We start from the raw sequence: 18,142 nt of genomic DNA on the forward strand, positions 1-18,142 counted from the left end.
TCATTGGTTGTTTAACTCAACCAATCAGATTTCTAATATTTTCTGCCTGCATGATTGGCTCGAAAAAGCAAATGGTTTATTTTTGTATTAGGAATAGAGTTTACATCACCATTGCTGACTTAATTAGTATTCTTAGATGAACATCGGTCCAATGTTTTGTGAAGCCTACTAGAAGTATGAATATAGTTGGTTAGCCAACTTAAGTACTTACCATGTTCTGCCTAGTAGAAGAGATGTTTTACAACATATCTAAATTGGTTTTATGCTAGGTAAAATGATTTATATACACTTTTTTCTGAAAATAACTTTATTTAACATTTTTAGATTCATAGAATTTATATATTGTACCATCACTAAAATACAATAAATGTGTAAAATAACTTCTTTAAAACATACAAAGAAAAAAACATGTAGCTCTATTAAATCAAGTACAATAATATCACAGTGTCATAGAAAGGAATTTGAATTTTACTGCAGTGATAGAATGGAAAAACCAATAATACAAGTGGAAAATTTCCTTATGAATAACCAAGAATATTCTGTACACAGGATACTTAATGTGTAACTTCTGACACTCATGTATTTATATGAACAGTTATTCTAAATATTCTAAGAAACAATGTAATATACAAGATGAATATAACTATTTAACCATTAATTGATAGTAAACGTTTTTAGTCTTTAGAACTGTACAATAAACGTTTTTTGTTGTGCTTATCAAAGTTCTCAACGGTAATGATACTAGATCTGTTTTACAGAGATAAATAATCTTTCAGAATTATCTCAAGAATAAAAATCACTCGTAGGCCTACATAAAAATAATTTATGACCACATTTTGAATATTTCTCAAAACATTTTATTCTGCCATTCTACTCCGCATTTACACATTGATTATTAATAACGGCCATCCTATTGCCTACTTTCATTGGGAATTTTGAAAGAAACCTTGTATGTTGTTTAATGTTAGCCTATATATAACACACATATACACAGAAAACATAAATTATAGTTCGAATTAAGAGTTGAAAATAAATAAATAATAAACATAGCAAGTCAATAAACTCAGGTTGAAGATAAATAAAAATAAAATTTTATTATTAGCTTATCTGGAATGCATGTTTCTTGGGTTTGTTTACAGTGGTGCCTAAATGCCTTTGCATGGATACAGCTGTTATCATATAAGGCTTAGTTTTAAAATACCTTAGTTTGGTTGAAATAAAAATTAACAATCATGCTTTTTAACCATCACAAATGGAAGTCCAACAGTATAATTGATTTTAACATACCTTATTGACAACATTTTGTCCAGTTGCAGTATTCGTAAGCAATAAAATTGACAAATACTTTTCATTATTTTCACATAAAAAGATGTCTCAAACTTCCTAAAAAAACACTAAAAATTCATGGAAACAGAAGTTTTTAAATTGCGCCACGATTCAGCAAGAGATAAAATTCTGCATTTAAGTTTTATAAACAGCAGAGAATTTGATCAATTTTTGTTGAAAAAATAAGTTGTATTCTATTATACAAACACATTTCTTGTCTTAAACATGAAAATTAATTCTTTAATGTAAAATGACAGTTGAGATATTTCGCTACAAGAACATACCACATCAATACAACTGAAAACAATGCAAAAGTTAAATACTGAATCGAATGTTAATGTTTTTTAGTCTCGATACTGGCTGTAGGAAATATCTTCTCTTAAAATGATTAACTAGAAGACTAAAATTCTTACGCAACAACAATTCTTTTTCTCACTAGTTATTGATTTCATCCCATATCTCATCTTCTTTTGTCCGTCTCCTGTATGAGTCGGTGTCAGGTGGAACGGAGTTTCTTTTTCTTTCGTTACTTGCTTCGTTCCAATTTCCGCCCCAATCTCCTTGAGATCCTCCGCTTTGGTTTCTGAAACATAATTAATTCATCATTCAACAGATTGACTCGGGTGCAAACACAAGATAGCCTAACTGAATGTCACTGGGTATTTCATGAATAATTAGGCTATCAGTCATAACCTTTATTTCATGGAAGAAAGTACTTGCGTATATTAGTTTATTCTGCAACTAGTGTTTGTTGTGATATTGAAAAAGGTGTAAAAGAAAAACTTACAAGCCAAGATAAAACCTCTCCTACATTTAATGTGGCATTTTGTTCTCTTAAAAATTAGTTAAAAAAACAGCTGATTTCTATAAGTTTTACTTGCCCTACCTTTGACTATTAATACAACAACCAAACTCACTCGTAATGACAACTGAACACAATAAAATGTGAGTTCTTATTTTATTCGTTGGGTTTCAGTTTGGTTTTTAAAAATAGCTTTTTTTTTGCATTAGTAGTATATCTTGAATTTTATCATCGGTACCAGACTCAAAATTAATTATAAGTTTATTTCTAGACGGATACAACTTGCTTTTGTCATCATACTGCAGCAATAACAGCTGTTTTTATGCATGCATTGCGGATCTTAAGTAGCATTTTTACTTTAAAAAATCAGTAAGTAAAATTAGCTGTTGTAAACAGTTTCACAGCAAATTTTGATTGTAGCAATCACATCAGTTGAAATTATTTATTGTTTGATTTATTAGGTAAGGTGTTAGACTATTATTGTCGATCGCTCGACATATCTATATTGGATAATGTACTGTAAAACAATCGTAATAGACGAGATGGTTGAATCACTTACTAAATAGCTGCTTATTTGTATTAGCAGAATTGAAAACAAGCTGGAAGTCGTTTTGAGAGGTTATCATTACAATTACATACAAGTTATTTAGTTTTCTAGCTTATTTTGTTAATTAATGATGCAATATGACGAAAAATATAGTTCACCAAACGGGCAAAAAGTCGCTCATTTCTCGACCTTGACTTCGCCTCGATTGTAAAACTTGACCACGGGTCAAAAAGAGTAAATTTTTTTTGAAATATACTATTCTTAAAATAAATATGAGAGGCTCCCGTTTGGCAAAAAAACAAAAACCAATAATTTTTCAGTAAATTTCTCATCAAGACTTTTAATTTATTGTTAGATAGGTGTGAGCTTTACGGTTTTTGTAAAAGTTAAAATATATTTTGCATACAAAACCTTAACCTTACCTTTGCTTTAAGTTTCCGTCGACAAGAAGCGACGACTTTTCAGAAGAGTAGTTGGAGTAGCTAGGAAAGTTATCAGCTGATGCAGACTGTGGGGGAGGCGCTGGCGTGTTGGTACCTGACAGATCTTGCCAACCTCTGCGTCCCATCTCACTGACCTGTCAACAATAGAAGAGATTCTCAACCTGTCATACAACTTCATAAGATAAAAATATTGTGCGTACTACTTAGTCACGTTGAAGTACCGGTACAGATGAAATATGTTTACATTACTTATTTTTTAACCTAACCCCCTTTAAAAAAGGGTTATGTGTTTTTTTTTTTTTAAGTACTGAGTATCGGTACTGCAAAAGTTTTGATTTCACTCACATAAATTAGAAATATTTTTTTAGTGTGTTAGTTAGTTTTACTATGTTAAACATTTTTTTAAATAAACTTGTCCCTGTTTAACGTCTTGTTTACACACGACGTGCTAAGCCACACCACGGTGGCCATGTTTTAACACTGGATTAAACATGGAAATTATCTAATATGTGAACATAAACATGTATTTAACGACTCTATAGACAATAGACAATAGACAATAGACAATAGACAATTTTCTTTCTATTGTACTATCTATCTCACACACAGGAGTAAATTCTCCTTTGAGGGGGATAATTTTGCTAAAAACCAGTTTATACTTATTATTTTTTTTTCTTTAAAAAGTTTTTCCAGAAAATTTTATATAATTTAGAAAGCTAAATAATATCATATATATTTTTTCAGAAAACATAAATATGATGGAATATTTCTGTTTTTTTTTTTTTTTTTTTTTGCGGAATAGTTGATATTTTGATTTTATTTTCTTTAAAACCCGGGTTTTTTGCCAGTTTAAATTTTAATTTCATAATGTTTTTCTATGATAACTTTGAGCTTAAATATTTTGTTGAGTTATTAATTCCGAGGTGTTTTATTCAATTAACACGTTCAATGCTACGGACATTCGAGCGTCAGCCGGGCCACGGCGCCAGGAGCTAGGAACGTTCCGGAACGTCACCGTTCATTGTTGTTTAACGTTGCCATGGATAAGCCAGCTCGTCGCAAGCATCCTATATTTCTTTGCAGCTTGTGGGGACGTACTTTTCTGACAATAAAAAATTTAGTTTCCCAAAATCACCACCAGGGTCGTTTGGAACAGGGCTTTGTTCCATCTCTTTCCTGCTAGATAGCGACACTACTTTATCGACTGTAACCTGGGTAGTGCTGCTATCTATCAGAATCACTTAGTACTACATCCAAAGCCAGTTTTATTGCAGAACATTGCCATCCAGTATAACTACTGTTGTTTTTACTGTAATTCAGTGTATTGGGGGCAATGTCACGCAGCGGCGAGCGTTTACTTCAGCTCCTGGCGCCGTCCCGGCATCTAGCGGTAAGAAGCGAACGTGTTAAATGGTAAAAAAGTAAGTGTGGTTAAGCTATTTTAAGAAATATGCCTGAGAATCTTTTTAGCGTGAATTTGTTTAAGTCTAATAGTTTGTGGACATTAAAAAAAAACACACTAATATACTGTAGACATCAAATTTTACACTAAAAGTACAGTAGACTATGTCTAGTTCGGCTTTGGTTGGATCGGCCACCGGATGGTCCGGCCTGGTCTCAGGGGGACAAGTCATATCGTCACGAGCGAATGACCTTCGACAGGATTCAACTTGAATGTTTAGTTAAAAGTAAACAAACATAAAAGTAAACAAACATAAAAGTAAACAATTTATGTCAGTTTAGTTGACGGGTGTCTATGCGTGAATTGTTGCATATTACCTCTGTTACATAACCTCAAAAGTATCAAGAACATTTTTTAAATAGTTTTTCTTCAGTCTAATATGTTGAAATGCAGTGTATAGGCATCTAAATATATAAAAGGCAAAGCCCTCACTGACTGACTGACTCACTCACTCACTCATCACTAATTCTCCCACTTCCCATTTACCTAGGAGGCTGAAATTCAATACACCGATTCTTTGGGCATTAAATAGGAAAACTAAGTAGTTTTTATTCTGGTCGGGCTTCAAACCTAAAGGTGAGTGAGCGTAGCGAACGAACTTCAACCAGAACGTGATTATGAGCCATGCGAATAGTTTATGAAGTTAAACGGGGCAAAGCCCGTGGGTACAGCTAGTAATTATATATTTCGAACAACTTTTTTATGTGGTACGTTCCCCTATTATTGTTTTTGAAACGCCTCGGTTTATTTCACAAAAATAAATTCAAGCAAAACAAAGAAATAGCCTTTATTAGCTTCAAGGTCAAGCTATCCGCTTGCACTGACAATCATCTGCTCTTTACACAACTATCTGCTGTGCGCTTGCTATCTCACAACAGTTTGTGATTGGGTGATTAGTAACCATGGCAACTTGTTTAATATTTGGATAAAGAGAAACTAAAGAAAGAATAGAAGAACAAAGAAGAAACAATAAGCGGTGTTTTCATCATCCATTGTTAAATCTTTATCACTACGTATTTTACGACTGTCGTGATTATCTTTAAGACTAAGTACTATGATTTAATGCTGTTTTATGAGTTAGCCTATCTAATGTTTTTATCGACATTCTTATGTTCTGAAACAACATGTAATAGTAGCCTTTGCTGACTACGGTAGCAGTAGCTTGCAGTAAAGACTTTCTATTGTTCTGTTCTTTACGTGATTTATTGCTGTACGTACAGTGTTGTGTAGTTTTTGTTTTGCTTGAATAAGCGTGATTTTAATCGTAACAGTTAGTTTTTATTACTGAACCAAGGTTAATGACTTAACATATGACAATTGCGCAATACTATTATTTGTATTTTGATAATGTAAAATTGCAAATTAATTGTCATATTAACGTCCATTTTATACAGTATTAGGTGTTTTATGGGTATATGTTTATGCCATGTTGGTTTAACCGTGGTTTTCAGTTATCCGTGGCCTCCCCTCCCATTACCCCGGATAATTGAGGTTCTACTGCATCCGGTTAGTCCGGCCGTTTTTGTAAGCCAGTGGCCCCGAGGTCCCGAGGTGGCCGAACTAGAGGGAGTCTACTGTAGTTGCAGTATCCAATGTACTGTTTATATTTCCAAATTCCAATGCATTCCCATACATAGCTATGTTCAATTACTGTGGAATAGTAAAGCTGGAATTTTAAATGGTCCTTAAATAGGAGGTTAAAAAGTGGGTCCACTAAAAAAAAACACCAATTTGTTACACATAATATTAATTTTATGTTAACACCTGGATTAAATAGTGATAAAATCAAACATTTATTTCAAACTGCAGGGTGAGTTATGTAAATCAATTTAAAAATCATAACCCTATAAAAGTATTAGTTGAAGTTCTTGATTCTTTTTATGACATCTCAAGTGCAAAGCAAGTGTGTGTGTGTTAAATCATACATTTTCATGTTTAATCTTACTGTCATGCTGCATGCTTCGGTGGGTCGATCAGAGGTTAACTCGACAAACTGGACCAACGACATGACTACAAGTTAGTAATCAACATATGTTATTTTGGAAATGAGAAAAATAATTGAGAAAAACCACACAGTCTTTATAGTTGGAATGGTAGCGTACAATTAATGTTTTTATTGTTCAAGTATCAAATTTAGATAACAATGAACTGTGTGGTGATATTTAAAACCAATACATTCTAGTGATTGGTGCATTTCAGTTTCATTTAAATTAAAAATAATATAATACCCTACAAGTTAATCTGTTACATAGTAGACTCAACAAATCTAGTTTACACAGCAAGTGTCTAGTGAGAAGTTGTACAACATTGACATTCAAAAGTTCAATGTTTCTGACAAATCAACTACAGTATTGGTAATGCCCCCTAAACAGCAACAAAACCTCTACTGTATTTTAGAAGAGTCAGAGTATAAACTTTCATTGCTTCGGGAATCTTCTAACTGACTATGCACAAACACCTAGGAGTTCCAAATATGACAGGCAAATGATTTTAAAATCCAAATGGAAGGCGCCAAATTGATATCTTAGCAATTTACGTGTTGTAAATCTCTATTCAAGATCAAGAATGCGTTGCTTCTCAAGCACATAAAAAAATGTGTTATGTTTGCTATCTTGATTGAAAATGTTAATTAATATAATGTGGTAAGGTACTAAATTTGCAAACTTCTAAAATAAATATAAAAATGAAAAACTTACCTTGCTCGCCAAACTAGAGACTTGTGACTGTACATCGTCCAACAATTTACCTTCTTTTACCTACAGTAAAATAGAAAACAAACTAAATGAGAAAAAAAATCAAATGCCACAAAATTATGGAAAAAATTAAAATAAGTAACTCAACTCAGAAACATCAGTCGATAAAGGGTAATGAATGTTCTATGAAAATGCAAGAAATATTACAAGGGAATAATCAAATAGGAAAACAACTATTTAGGCCAAAAAGTACCAGTTTCAGTATACCAGAAATAATTAGATCTTCAGCTTGACTCAAGGCGTAAAGTTTGGTGTTTTTCTCTCTTTTTACACCATTGGCATTTTCAAGGGATCGGTACAAACCCTGGTATTGATCCACCAACATCGGACTTTTGTAAGAAAGCATCTTTAACTGTTAGCCAAATGACAAAGGGCATTTGAGTCCAGAAACAATCTCGCTTGGTATCAAAACAGTGACCTTCTTTGACTCTCTTCCTGATTTGAAGGTGAGCACTAAACACTCTTCCCAGACAATTAGAGTTGTAAGTTAAGTTTGGAGAGATATCAAGATTTTAGTGTTGATAGTAGGCCTACTGTTGGACATGGCGATGGACTGGGATGGTAACTAAAATAAATTACCAAATTAAATTGGCCAACTCAAGCATCAAACTAACGACACAATATAACATAGCCTAAATGAAAACTATAAAAGCAAAATAAATATACAAGTAAACAAATAAAAATGAAATGAATAAAACATACCTTATCATTAACATTAACACCAATTTCAGCTACCTTTTGAGTCGCAATACCACCCACTTTAATGGCGCTTTCTGTAGCTTTGGTGGCAAGTTTGGTGGCACCAGTCGAAAACAGGGACCATCCCTGGAACAAATGTAAATTAAGATTAGCGGTTGTTATCTGTGGTTTAATCAACACCAGTAACTCTTCAATATACTAAATTGTATATTTTTTAAACTCTTCAAAATGGCTACGGAATGAAATTTCAAAAATTTTAGTTTAGGGGATTGAAAATGGGAAAACCAATTTTCAACCCATAAAAATTCCCATGGAACCCAATACCCCAATATCATGCTGGTTTGCCAACTGGTTTGAATAAACGTAGGTTTTTATATAAGTTTGTTTCACACATCTTCAAAATATTATGATTTTTACTCAAATTATCGTGCTAGCTGAGACATAGGCAACATCAATTTGAACGAATGTTGTTTTCGGTCACTGGAAACACAAACATGAAAAAAAAACTCTGTCCCAGATCTAGGTCTTACCAAGAGACTTGTCATTAGCTTTTCCCTTATGGGGAATTGGCAGCTAAAGAATTACATTTACACTACTAAAGGACTTACACTGGCTAAGGACGAGACAGCAGTGTCGAAAAACTCTTGAGATTGGCTTTTTGGAGGTGGATCCATCGTGTAACCAAACCCTGAGTACTTCCCTCCTTGGTTGGGGGGAACATGGCTGAAAACAAAGTCAAATCAGACATGGACAGGCCAATGTGGTTTTTTTTATTTTTATTTATTTTTGTCCTAGCACACTAGGCACGAGCCAGGGATTGTTTTTCACATTACTTCAGGCTAGACCTAGGGGTTGCGGCATTATCACTTAGATAAAATCCATTGGTGACTTGGCGGGGATCGAACCCGGGACCTCAGGGACTCAAGTCCCGCGCTCTAACCACTACGCCAGCTCGCTCCCCCTAATGTGGTAGTAGTGAGTAGTATAAATTTAAAAATAAATACATAGTGAGAAATTAAATGTCTAGTTCCTCAAGTTCTAAGCCTAGAAACTTTGAGAAAGATTGATTAGTTCTAGGTCTTTGCTAAACAGTAGTTTTGCGTCAAATAAGACTTTGCCATCTAGAGGATTAGAAAAATTGCCATGAAACCACTTGGGGTATTTGAAAAAGATTAGTGGGCTATCCAAAATTTCAAACAGATGGAAAAAAACAATAGCCTATGTCAATGCCTGTAAACCAGAAAATTGTTAGGCCTAACTAACAAGTAATCACTTACCAAGGATCATTAACTATAGCCAAATGCTACAATGTATTTGTGTGTTAAAAAAAACATTGTGTTTTGCAGGTTTGTAGAAGTTAGCTATGTTGCCTGTGTTTATAAAACAGGCATAACAGCAAGGATAAAAGATTTATACATACTCTGGCCTGGTGGAATTTTCTGACTGTTTGCGATTGAAGAACGCTTCCGTCTCATCTTTAAAATTCTGAGAGTTCATGTTCTGGTAGCTTGAGCCATCATAAGAGTTATCATACTGCGGTGAAGAGGTTCTCTGCTGGGGCTGCGACCTGACATAAGATGATTTCAATATTTATGTTGACAACAATAAACACTAAACCATCGTATTGTTTAAAATAAAACTTATAAATATGTAAAACTAGCTTGTACCTGTGGCTTTGCCTGAGATGGTTTAACCATCATACCTACATCATAAGAAATAAACAGAGTATTACAATCTAAATCAAAACACATGACACAACTGTATAGTTGAAGGTTTCTAATTATTGTTAACTTAATTTTTTTGTTGAGGTATATGTATTTAGTTCTGTTATGGTTTTGCAAATAATTATCCGTCGTGGCTTCGCCAACGATCACAAAAATAAGTTATAATCATTTGCATCACACACTGTTTAAAAATCATGTTACGATTAAAAATGCCAATGCAATTAAATTACAATTAAAAACTAAACGAAAACCATTCAACATTAAACAATATGTTTAATCTCCAACTAAAAAATCTTACAAAATAAAATCTTGAAACTGAAAATGCCACGACTCTTCAGTTTTTCCAAGGTACAGTTCTTTCATAGCTGTATCGGCTCTTCTAATACAGGTAAAGAAACTTTTGCACCAAAACGACTCATTCCAGCAGGCTCATCTTTCCATTTTAATGCTCTGCAGTGTATAACTTGTAATAATTTGTGTTGTCTAAAGTCCATTCCATTGCATAATTTTCAAACACATACCAATTTATTTCTGTTGAATGCTTGTCGCCAATGATTAAAACACATAGGCTAACTGTAAGAATCCTACTTTGACAGTTCTCTTTCTATATTACAGCTTTTTGTTGCTGCTTAGTAAACAAAATTGTATTATTATGGTCATCTGTTTTTATCTAAACTTGAAACAGTTCAGATGATTGACAACAGAATTCAGCATAAACTCTGAAGTTTTAAAAGCCTGTAGGGATGGGCTTTCATGAGATATCATCCAAACTCACAAAAGGCACATCTAGAGGATAAGAGCTTTAAATTGATACCTAATATGCCTATAAAAATAAATATTTAGGGGTCGATTTGTTGACACAAAAATTCAAATTTGTTAATAATATAGACTAGGTGAAACCCGTCGAAATCAACGGATACTTTTATGTATAATGCCAATCCAGCTTAGTGTAGCATTAATACTGTAGAAAAATTAAGCTTACTGGAGGTGAAATTTACTCACAAAAAACTGGTTTTGAATAATATTGCGCCTTAAAATAGTCTGTAATTTTAAAAGGAAGGCAGACTAACATAGGTTACAATCAATTTCATCTTACCTGGATGATGAACCAGAGCTGTAAACTTGTGCAGAAGCCTTGGCCTCATCCCAGGGTTTGCCTTGGGCCAGCGTTGCAATCTGAAACCGTCAGAGAGAAATGTAGATACTGACTGACAAAAGCGCTTTTGACACTGCATACAAAAGGGTTCCTAAACTGCATTCAAACCAACTATTTAAAATAAACTATGGTAGGCTATAGCATTAACCCCTTAACCGCCACGCACGAGATATGCCGGGTGATACTAGTTTTCAGAGCAACCGCCACGCACGAGTTATCTCGTGTTGACGTAATCAGCTGTTGTGTTTTATTTTTAACAGCTCACTTCCCGCCTTATCTCTGATATACGTACGTAAACAAGTTGTTGACAGTGCTGCTTGACTAGTGCTGCAATCTGGTGGATTTTAGTGGTATTATAGGTCAGTAATGGTCCCGATCAGTTCCGTTCGTAGTTTCAGTAAAACTCGTACTTGCGGAAGCTTACGTAATGCTTACGTACATTATGCGTGTCATTATAATTGTGATTTTTGGTGGTTATTTACTTGATAGTGTTGAATGAGTAGTAAATATTAGTCGAAATGGCTGGTGACATGCTTGAGGATGATGATTTATTAGAGTTGTAGACTTTTGTAGGCCTAATTTTTATTATAGGCCTAACTCAAGAAACCCCCGAACCCCCCCCCCCCCCAATCTCAAATTTTAGTATTGTTAAAGCTTAATGTTTTTGAAGATGTCTACAAACAATATTGATAAATATTTTCTTTAAAAAAAAAAACAACTGGTACAATTTTTTAAATCACAAGTAAAAATCGTCAAAAAACGGCAAAAATAAGTGGCAATGGCGGATTTTGACTAGGCTACTTAGACGGCGGTTAAGGGGTTAAATAATGTAAAAAGTATGCCGGTAGGAATTTAGGTTGATGATAAAAGAGTATAAGTTAATGTCTGTAGATAAAATGGAGACAACATGGATGGTTAAACTCATAACAATTCATAGGTTCATTAATCCATAATATCCGGTAGGCCTAAGTATAACATTTTTTGATAATGTTAATAATAGTGTGTGAGTACTATGTACCGTGCAGTGTAACTTTATACAAATATAGCAACAGTCAACTAGGCTAGTTCAAAAGATCATTAAGGAAATGTTCCAATTATTGTGATGATAACTGTCCCCAATAATAAATGTTCAAACACAAACTTAATATCAATAACAATGAACGATGGTAAAAGAACATACTTAATACTTGATACTTGATGTCTTCATCGTTGACCGACATTATCGGATAGATTGTGTCAATTAATTACTATATACAAATTTATACAAAACTAATATTTACAACACTAAAAAACATTGTGGCATGGCGGTTTGGACTTATTGGAATATTCCTCAGGGTGGAAAGAGCGGCTCCTCTAGCAGTTGAGAAACTCACTCAGAAAAGACAAGTAGGCTAGTGACAAATAACACTTAATCGACTATAGAACTACAAGAATATTAAGTTAAAGAATTATGCTTTTAAAGGCCTACTTGAATAGGTTATGTTATTTTAGGATTATGCTAAGAATGTCATAGTTCGCATCATATATTAACCCTTACCGCGCAACAGATATGTTGGGTGGCATTGACCGTAACGCTACATATAGGCTACTTAAAAAATATATGTTCCATAAAGTCAAATATGATTTTTTTTAAATTATAATAATACAACAATAAAGCCAATATAATAGCAAACGCAGCAGAGAACGAAGTTACTCGTGGAGTCTGCAAATTAACTAAACACTTGCCAGTTAGTCCATTTATTCTCTCGTGACTCTCTCATAAAATGCCACTGGCGTTGAAAAAAAGAAAAAGAAAAGAAAGAAAGTCTGTCCATAGCGCTGGCGTCTCTCATAGCAGAGACCGGCAAATGTAGAGCGTCGCCATTTTGAACAATCAGAGGGCGGGGAAAGTCGTTATTGTGATTTTTCATCACAAGAGATGTTCCCAATAGCTGGTAGGCTACACTCTATCGGCAAAACTGGGAACTACCAAGACTGGCCAAAATGCACTTTGTATTAAAAGGTGAGTATAGTCGACCACTTTTATTTTAAGTTTCTTACCTTGTCTCTGTACAGGGCTGCAGCTTTGGTGTTGTAACGTTGCTGGATGGGCATTGTGTCATCCCAATCATCTTGGTCATCGAAAAAATCTCTAGCTCTACGATTGCCACCAACCTTGAAAATTAAATGTACGTTTAGAGGTTAAATAACATTCCAATGCACCTCAGAATAAGAATGTGCCTAATAAATACACTTGGTGTAGTTATTATCTCATTTTGAAATTGTAAAGTTAATGCAATCAGTAGTCTGCTTCTATCAATGATTACATTAATACAGTAGCTACCAACTACCTAATTTATAGCCTATTCAGCCCTCAGTTACGGAGGAATGTGACATTCGGTAATGAACGTGTTGAAGTATGTTTTCAAATTTAGGCCTAATAGTATTTAGTTTTATTTTATAACAGAAAATTATTAATCATCTGTTCAATTAATTATGCACGGCTTGTTTATTTATTTTTACGGCAAACACCATTTTTACAATCGTTTTACATTGTGATACATGCGACAAGATTGTATTAAAGGAGGTGTGCCAAAAAGACAAAGTTCTCCTCACATGACTATTAATTTGTATCCAAACTGTGTTAGGCCTACTCATAATGTCTAAAATGTACAACAGAAACCTATAGGCCTAGCGGAGGTCAAAAGTACCTCCTACTTAGGACTTGAGTTTGTAGATGATCCAATAGCTGACACGAGTTAGTTGACAATTTTTAACTAAAGCCGAGCTCAAATTACTGTACCTTCATTTTCTCCAACTCTATATCCTTCCATTTGTCCATTGTTATTGATCGAACAAAAGACAGATGAACCCCGAGCCCTCGGTGCTTTCCGGAACATTCCAGACAAATCCAGATTCCATATGTCACTGATGCCCATTGAGGGTTGTGGGCTCCACACTCAAAACATTTCTAAAAGAGAGGAAATTATTAGTAAGGAATTTTGTTTATAGCCTACTTGGATAACTTATATTGATAAACCTATTACATAGGTAGCCCATTCATTAAAATATAGAGACTAAAACTTGGTCAAAATGGAAGACGGATGGGTTTGACTTGAAGATGGATAGCTGCAACACAACCAAAACACTGTCCACTTCGGCCTATCTTCGCCAAATCTAAAATCACAAGGTTATCTCATGAAGACCGAGGTTCCATCCGATAGCCTAAGTTATTTAAGGTACAGTATTACTTTACTTGTGATAACCCTTCATTGGCATCACTAAGTTTAATATAGCTAGGTAGGTACCTACTAAATAAAGATATGAACATTAAGAAAATGCTCAAATCAAAATACAGGTTGATACCTAACTTACTTAGACATTTTTCCTACTTTGTAGTCTAACTTACCCCTATACAATAGGCTTACGGTACTTATCTTTAAATGATAAATGTACAAGAATAGGTATGTTGACCTCAGCATAACCTCAAGTAATTTGCTTTGTTTCAACCTGTGACATTTAAAAATATGGTTTTGTAAGAAAACGCTTTGCCTTGCTACAGCTAGGTTTGGCCTACTATCTAATGTGGCCCTTAGGTTAGGTATGTATGTTTTGTGTTTAAATGTTTTTAACCCTCCGAGTGTCCCTTGTTTTGGCCTTAATGTCTGCCTATTTTTTGCTCATTTGCAAGGTTTTATTAAAACGGATCTGAGAAGCTTGAAAACAATGTTAATTATAGGCTACTGTTCTATATACCATTTTGTTTGGAAAATCATGGGCTTCAATATTATACATGAAACATAAGAAACATTTGTTTCAAACAAAAATTTTTGGTAAAAAAAAAAATATTTTGGAAAATTTTCAAAAAAAAATAAGTTTGAGCTCAATGAAATTGTATAAATTATAGGCCTAAGTATAAATATTTGAAAATAGCCACTTTGTTCAAAATCTTATGAGGATTAAAGATATTATAATATAAGGAAGTAGATTTGCAAATAAATAAGTTATGGACAAAAAACAGATTTCAGTACATAGCGTCTAGCTAAGAATGCATAGCCTAACCATAGCTAGGAATCTGGCTGATAATTTACATCAATATCACTACCTAGCCTACTTTTTCAGGATCATCAACCAGCCCTTCAAAATCACTTAAATCTTCTTATAATACACCATGTATATCACTACTTTTGATTTTTAACACTAAAACAATGATAAACGTAATAAAACACATCAGTCATCGGTCCGAGGTTAACCAAGCTGTTAACAAATACGCACGTCAGCTGTCTGCTACAATATTTTCGGAACTAAAATGAAAAGCGCTTAGAGACAGACCTCCGGAGAAAGCTCTGAATCTGTAAAATAAAACGATACCTAACTCGATCCAGTTCAATCCGATTTTGTCAGTCATAGAGCCTTCGCCGTAAACAGTGTTTGTGAGTCGCTGCAGCGACACAAAACACTACTCAAAGTGTGTTATGTGTTGCTGCAGCGACAAATAACACTCGGAGGGTTAATGTTACAAATAAGACACAATCTATCCAACTTTGTTGGTCAAGGATGAAGTAACCAAGTATCAAGTAAGTAAGGTAGCATAATTAATTAACTGATAGGCCTAGCCAAATGGCAAATTGCACATAATTTATGCTGTATGGGATTTAACTGTGTGTATTTAACCTAGGGGTGTAGTTTTTTAACTGGTCTACGCTAATATCGATTGAAACTATCGAATTTAAAATATGATTAATAATCGATATTTAAAAATATATAAAATTAAACTATCATTACCTAACCTAACCAACCAAACTTGCTGATGGTGAAAAAATCGCATGAAGGTTTACTAATCGAATTGATAGATTCAATCGATATTAGCGTAGCCCAGTTAAGAAACTGTACCTGGCCCAGTACTGTTTCCAAGTTGGTGAACTGAAATTATTTTGTTGGCTCATGATAGGAAAATTGTCTTACCGTACAGTACTTATCGATCGCAAAACCACACTTCCATATGATTTTAAAAATAATGTTAAAAAGCTATATAAAATTCAAATTTCGGATCGAAATAAGTGCAATAGGCGATCTAGGCCCTAGGCCTAATCTTTCTCCTATGAATTTACATTGATATGCCTAACACTGATGATTGTCAGGTACAACTAGGCCTATCTTTTGAAGCGGCAGTATAGAAGTATTTTTATCAATTGATGTATGATCATGTTTTAATATGATTTAACAAGTTAAATCATTATCATAAGCTTAAACTATAGCGTCATTTCAATTGACTCACCGAGTTGTCATATTGAGGCATCAAATCTTGAAGGACCCTTCTAGTTCGGGGACTGGCCATGATCACTGATTTCAATACAGGAGGAAAAGTAGGAATATATGTAAAAAATATTTTTTATAAAAAATAATACATTGGCTAGGCTAACAACTAAAATATGGTAAAGTTACTATAACCTAAAACTACTAGCCAACCCTCGATCCACTTGGGCCACTTGGGGGCCCGAGTACGAACGAAACGAACTGTCAACAGCTGACGTGGCATGGATAGCAGAAGCAGACACTAGCAGTCATACGGTGGGGCAAACGGGAGGGATTATGGCTGACATATCTTGTAGTGTCGACGTTCGCCGCTAGAACCACTAAGTTGAAAAAATTGAAATTAATTTGATATTTTTTTACTATAAAATAAACTTTTTAATAATATAATAAATTTTTAATCAAAAAATTAATTTTAAAATTTTTTTATTATAAAATTTAACTGTCATATCCTACCCTAACCAACCAAACTTGCTGATAATATAAAAATATACGAGAAAAAAGTCGATTAAAGTTTTACTATTAAAAGAAAAGTTCTGTTCATAAATAAAATTTTAAATGCATCAAACTCTTAGTTAAAAAGTAAAATCTTGGGCAAAAGATAGTGCCCAAGCTGGTTTCGTACTGGAGACCTCCTAAACACCAGTCCGAAGCCGAAACGCTACCAACTAACTATGCCACGACCACCGGACCACCGCTCGCTGGAAGCACACCGTCTCGTTGCGCCCGTTGCGGTAATCGTGTTGCCTCAAGGGAAGACATTTTAGCCACTAAAGATATAACCTAAGGGAGTATGTTTTATCTATGATATAACGTTACCACACCTTTAGCCATCGTCCCTCCCGTTTGCCCATTCGAGCAGCGGTGATTAATGATTTGTTTGAAGGGAGTAAGAAGTAGGTCTGTTTCGGGCAATGTATAATCAATGCACGAACGGACAATTTGAGACCAATATTGAATCATTGATCAGTGTCACATTTATTGAATTGAATAATTGCAAATTTATATTTAGACAGAATGTATGGGCAGCGGCAGCACCAATCAGGTCACATCATCTGGGCGTCAAACTGCTATGGTGGCCAACCTGGAACTCAAAACACAATACCTGTGTTTACAATACCTGTCAAACCACTAGAGGCGGAAGGGAAGGCAACATTTTATTTAATGGGGGGAGGACTTGCCAAAATAGAAGTGTACACTCAACCTTACTGGCTCCTGGATGGGGAGCTAGGAACAGGAGACATGATGGCATTGACATTGGACTGAACTATTATTCCCACAACTTTTATCTGGAACAGGTGAAACAGTGGAAAAGATTGGCTTCTTCTAGTATTTTCAGGAGTCAGGGTGTTATGGTTTGTGTTTAGGTTTTTAAACCCAGCTGAAATACTCAATGAATGTGCTTAGACAGCTAAAAAAGTAGTTTATATCTTACATTACTGGCCTACTTCCTTACACCTTCTGCCTGGAGACCCAACATCAAGTACTGTAAAACTGTTAAGGCACACAGAGATCTCAAAGATGAAGTAAAGGTATATAGGGTGTGTGTGAGCATGGAACCAACAAGCTCAGCTCAACATGGCTGCAGTTTAGTTCAAACATAAAATGTATACCAGATACAGTGTAAGCCTTCAATGACCTGACCTGAAATACTGAGATGAACAAGTGTGAATTCAAAGGTATAGGATATGTCATAGTAATACCATACATAAAACATACTCCCTTAGTAGATTTCTCATCCTTATGGAACAGCTGAGGACAATTTTATTGTTAGTTCATGTACGGTTTATGTAGAGATCGTGTTTTGTTTACAATTTGTTTCCCGTTATTACAGCCATTTAAAACCTCGTTTAACCAAATAATACGATCTAATCATAAACAATAAACAATAATTATTGTTATGTATAGTAAATTTATTAATGTTAATTATTCACAATG

General features: G+C 34.3%; 1 protein-coding gene across 3 annotated transcripts; it reads right to left on the bottom strand.

Moving 5' to 3' along the window:
* Positions 1 to 307: 307 nt before the first annotated feature.
* Positions 308 to 16,370, bottom strand: LOC128997226 (ADP-ribosylation factor GTPase-activating protein 1-like). Of its 3 annotated transcripts, XM_054422835.1 has the most exons (11): positions 16,170 to 16,370; positions 13,695 to 13,862; positions 12,953 to 13,066; positions 10,853 to 10,932; positions 9,453 to 9,599; positions 8,641 to 8,755; positions 8,036 to 8,158; positions 7,277 to 7,336; positions 6,526 to 6,573; positions 3,098 to 3,252; positions 308 to 1,909 (listed from the first exon to the last, which is right to left on the bottom strand). In XM_054422835.1, exons 1-11 carry the CDS (start codon positions 16,227 to 16,229, stop codon positions 1,762 to 1,764), a joined length of 1,218 nt encoding a protein of 405 aa, XP_054278810.1. In that variant the 5' UTR covers positions 16,230 to 16,370; the 3' UTR covers positions 308 to 1,761. The 3 variants fall into 3 exon arrangements, with proteins under 3 accessions (XP_054278810.1, XP_054278812.1, XP_054278811.1); XM_054422836.1 differs by lacking the exon at positions 6,526 to 6,573 and having other exon boundaries at positions 309 to 1,909; XM_054422837.1 differs by lacking the exons at positions 6,526 to 6,573; positions 7,277 to 7,336 and having other exon boundaries at positions 8,069 to 8,158.
* Between the last annotated feature and the right edge of the window lie 1,772 nt (positions 16,371 to 18,142).

This window comes from Macrosteles quadrilineatus, unplaced genomic scaffold (genome assembly GCF_028750875.1).
Source record: "Macrosteles quadrilineatus isolate MER2022 unplaced genomic scaffold, UCM_ALF_1.0 Scaffold_6__1_contigs__length_79288215, whole genome shotgun sequence".
NCBI classification, from domain to species: domain Eukaryota; kingdom Metazoa; phylum Arthropoda; class Insecta; order Hemiptera; family Cicadellidae; genus Macrosteles; species Macrosteles quadrilineatus.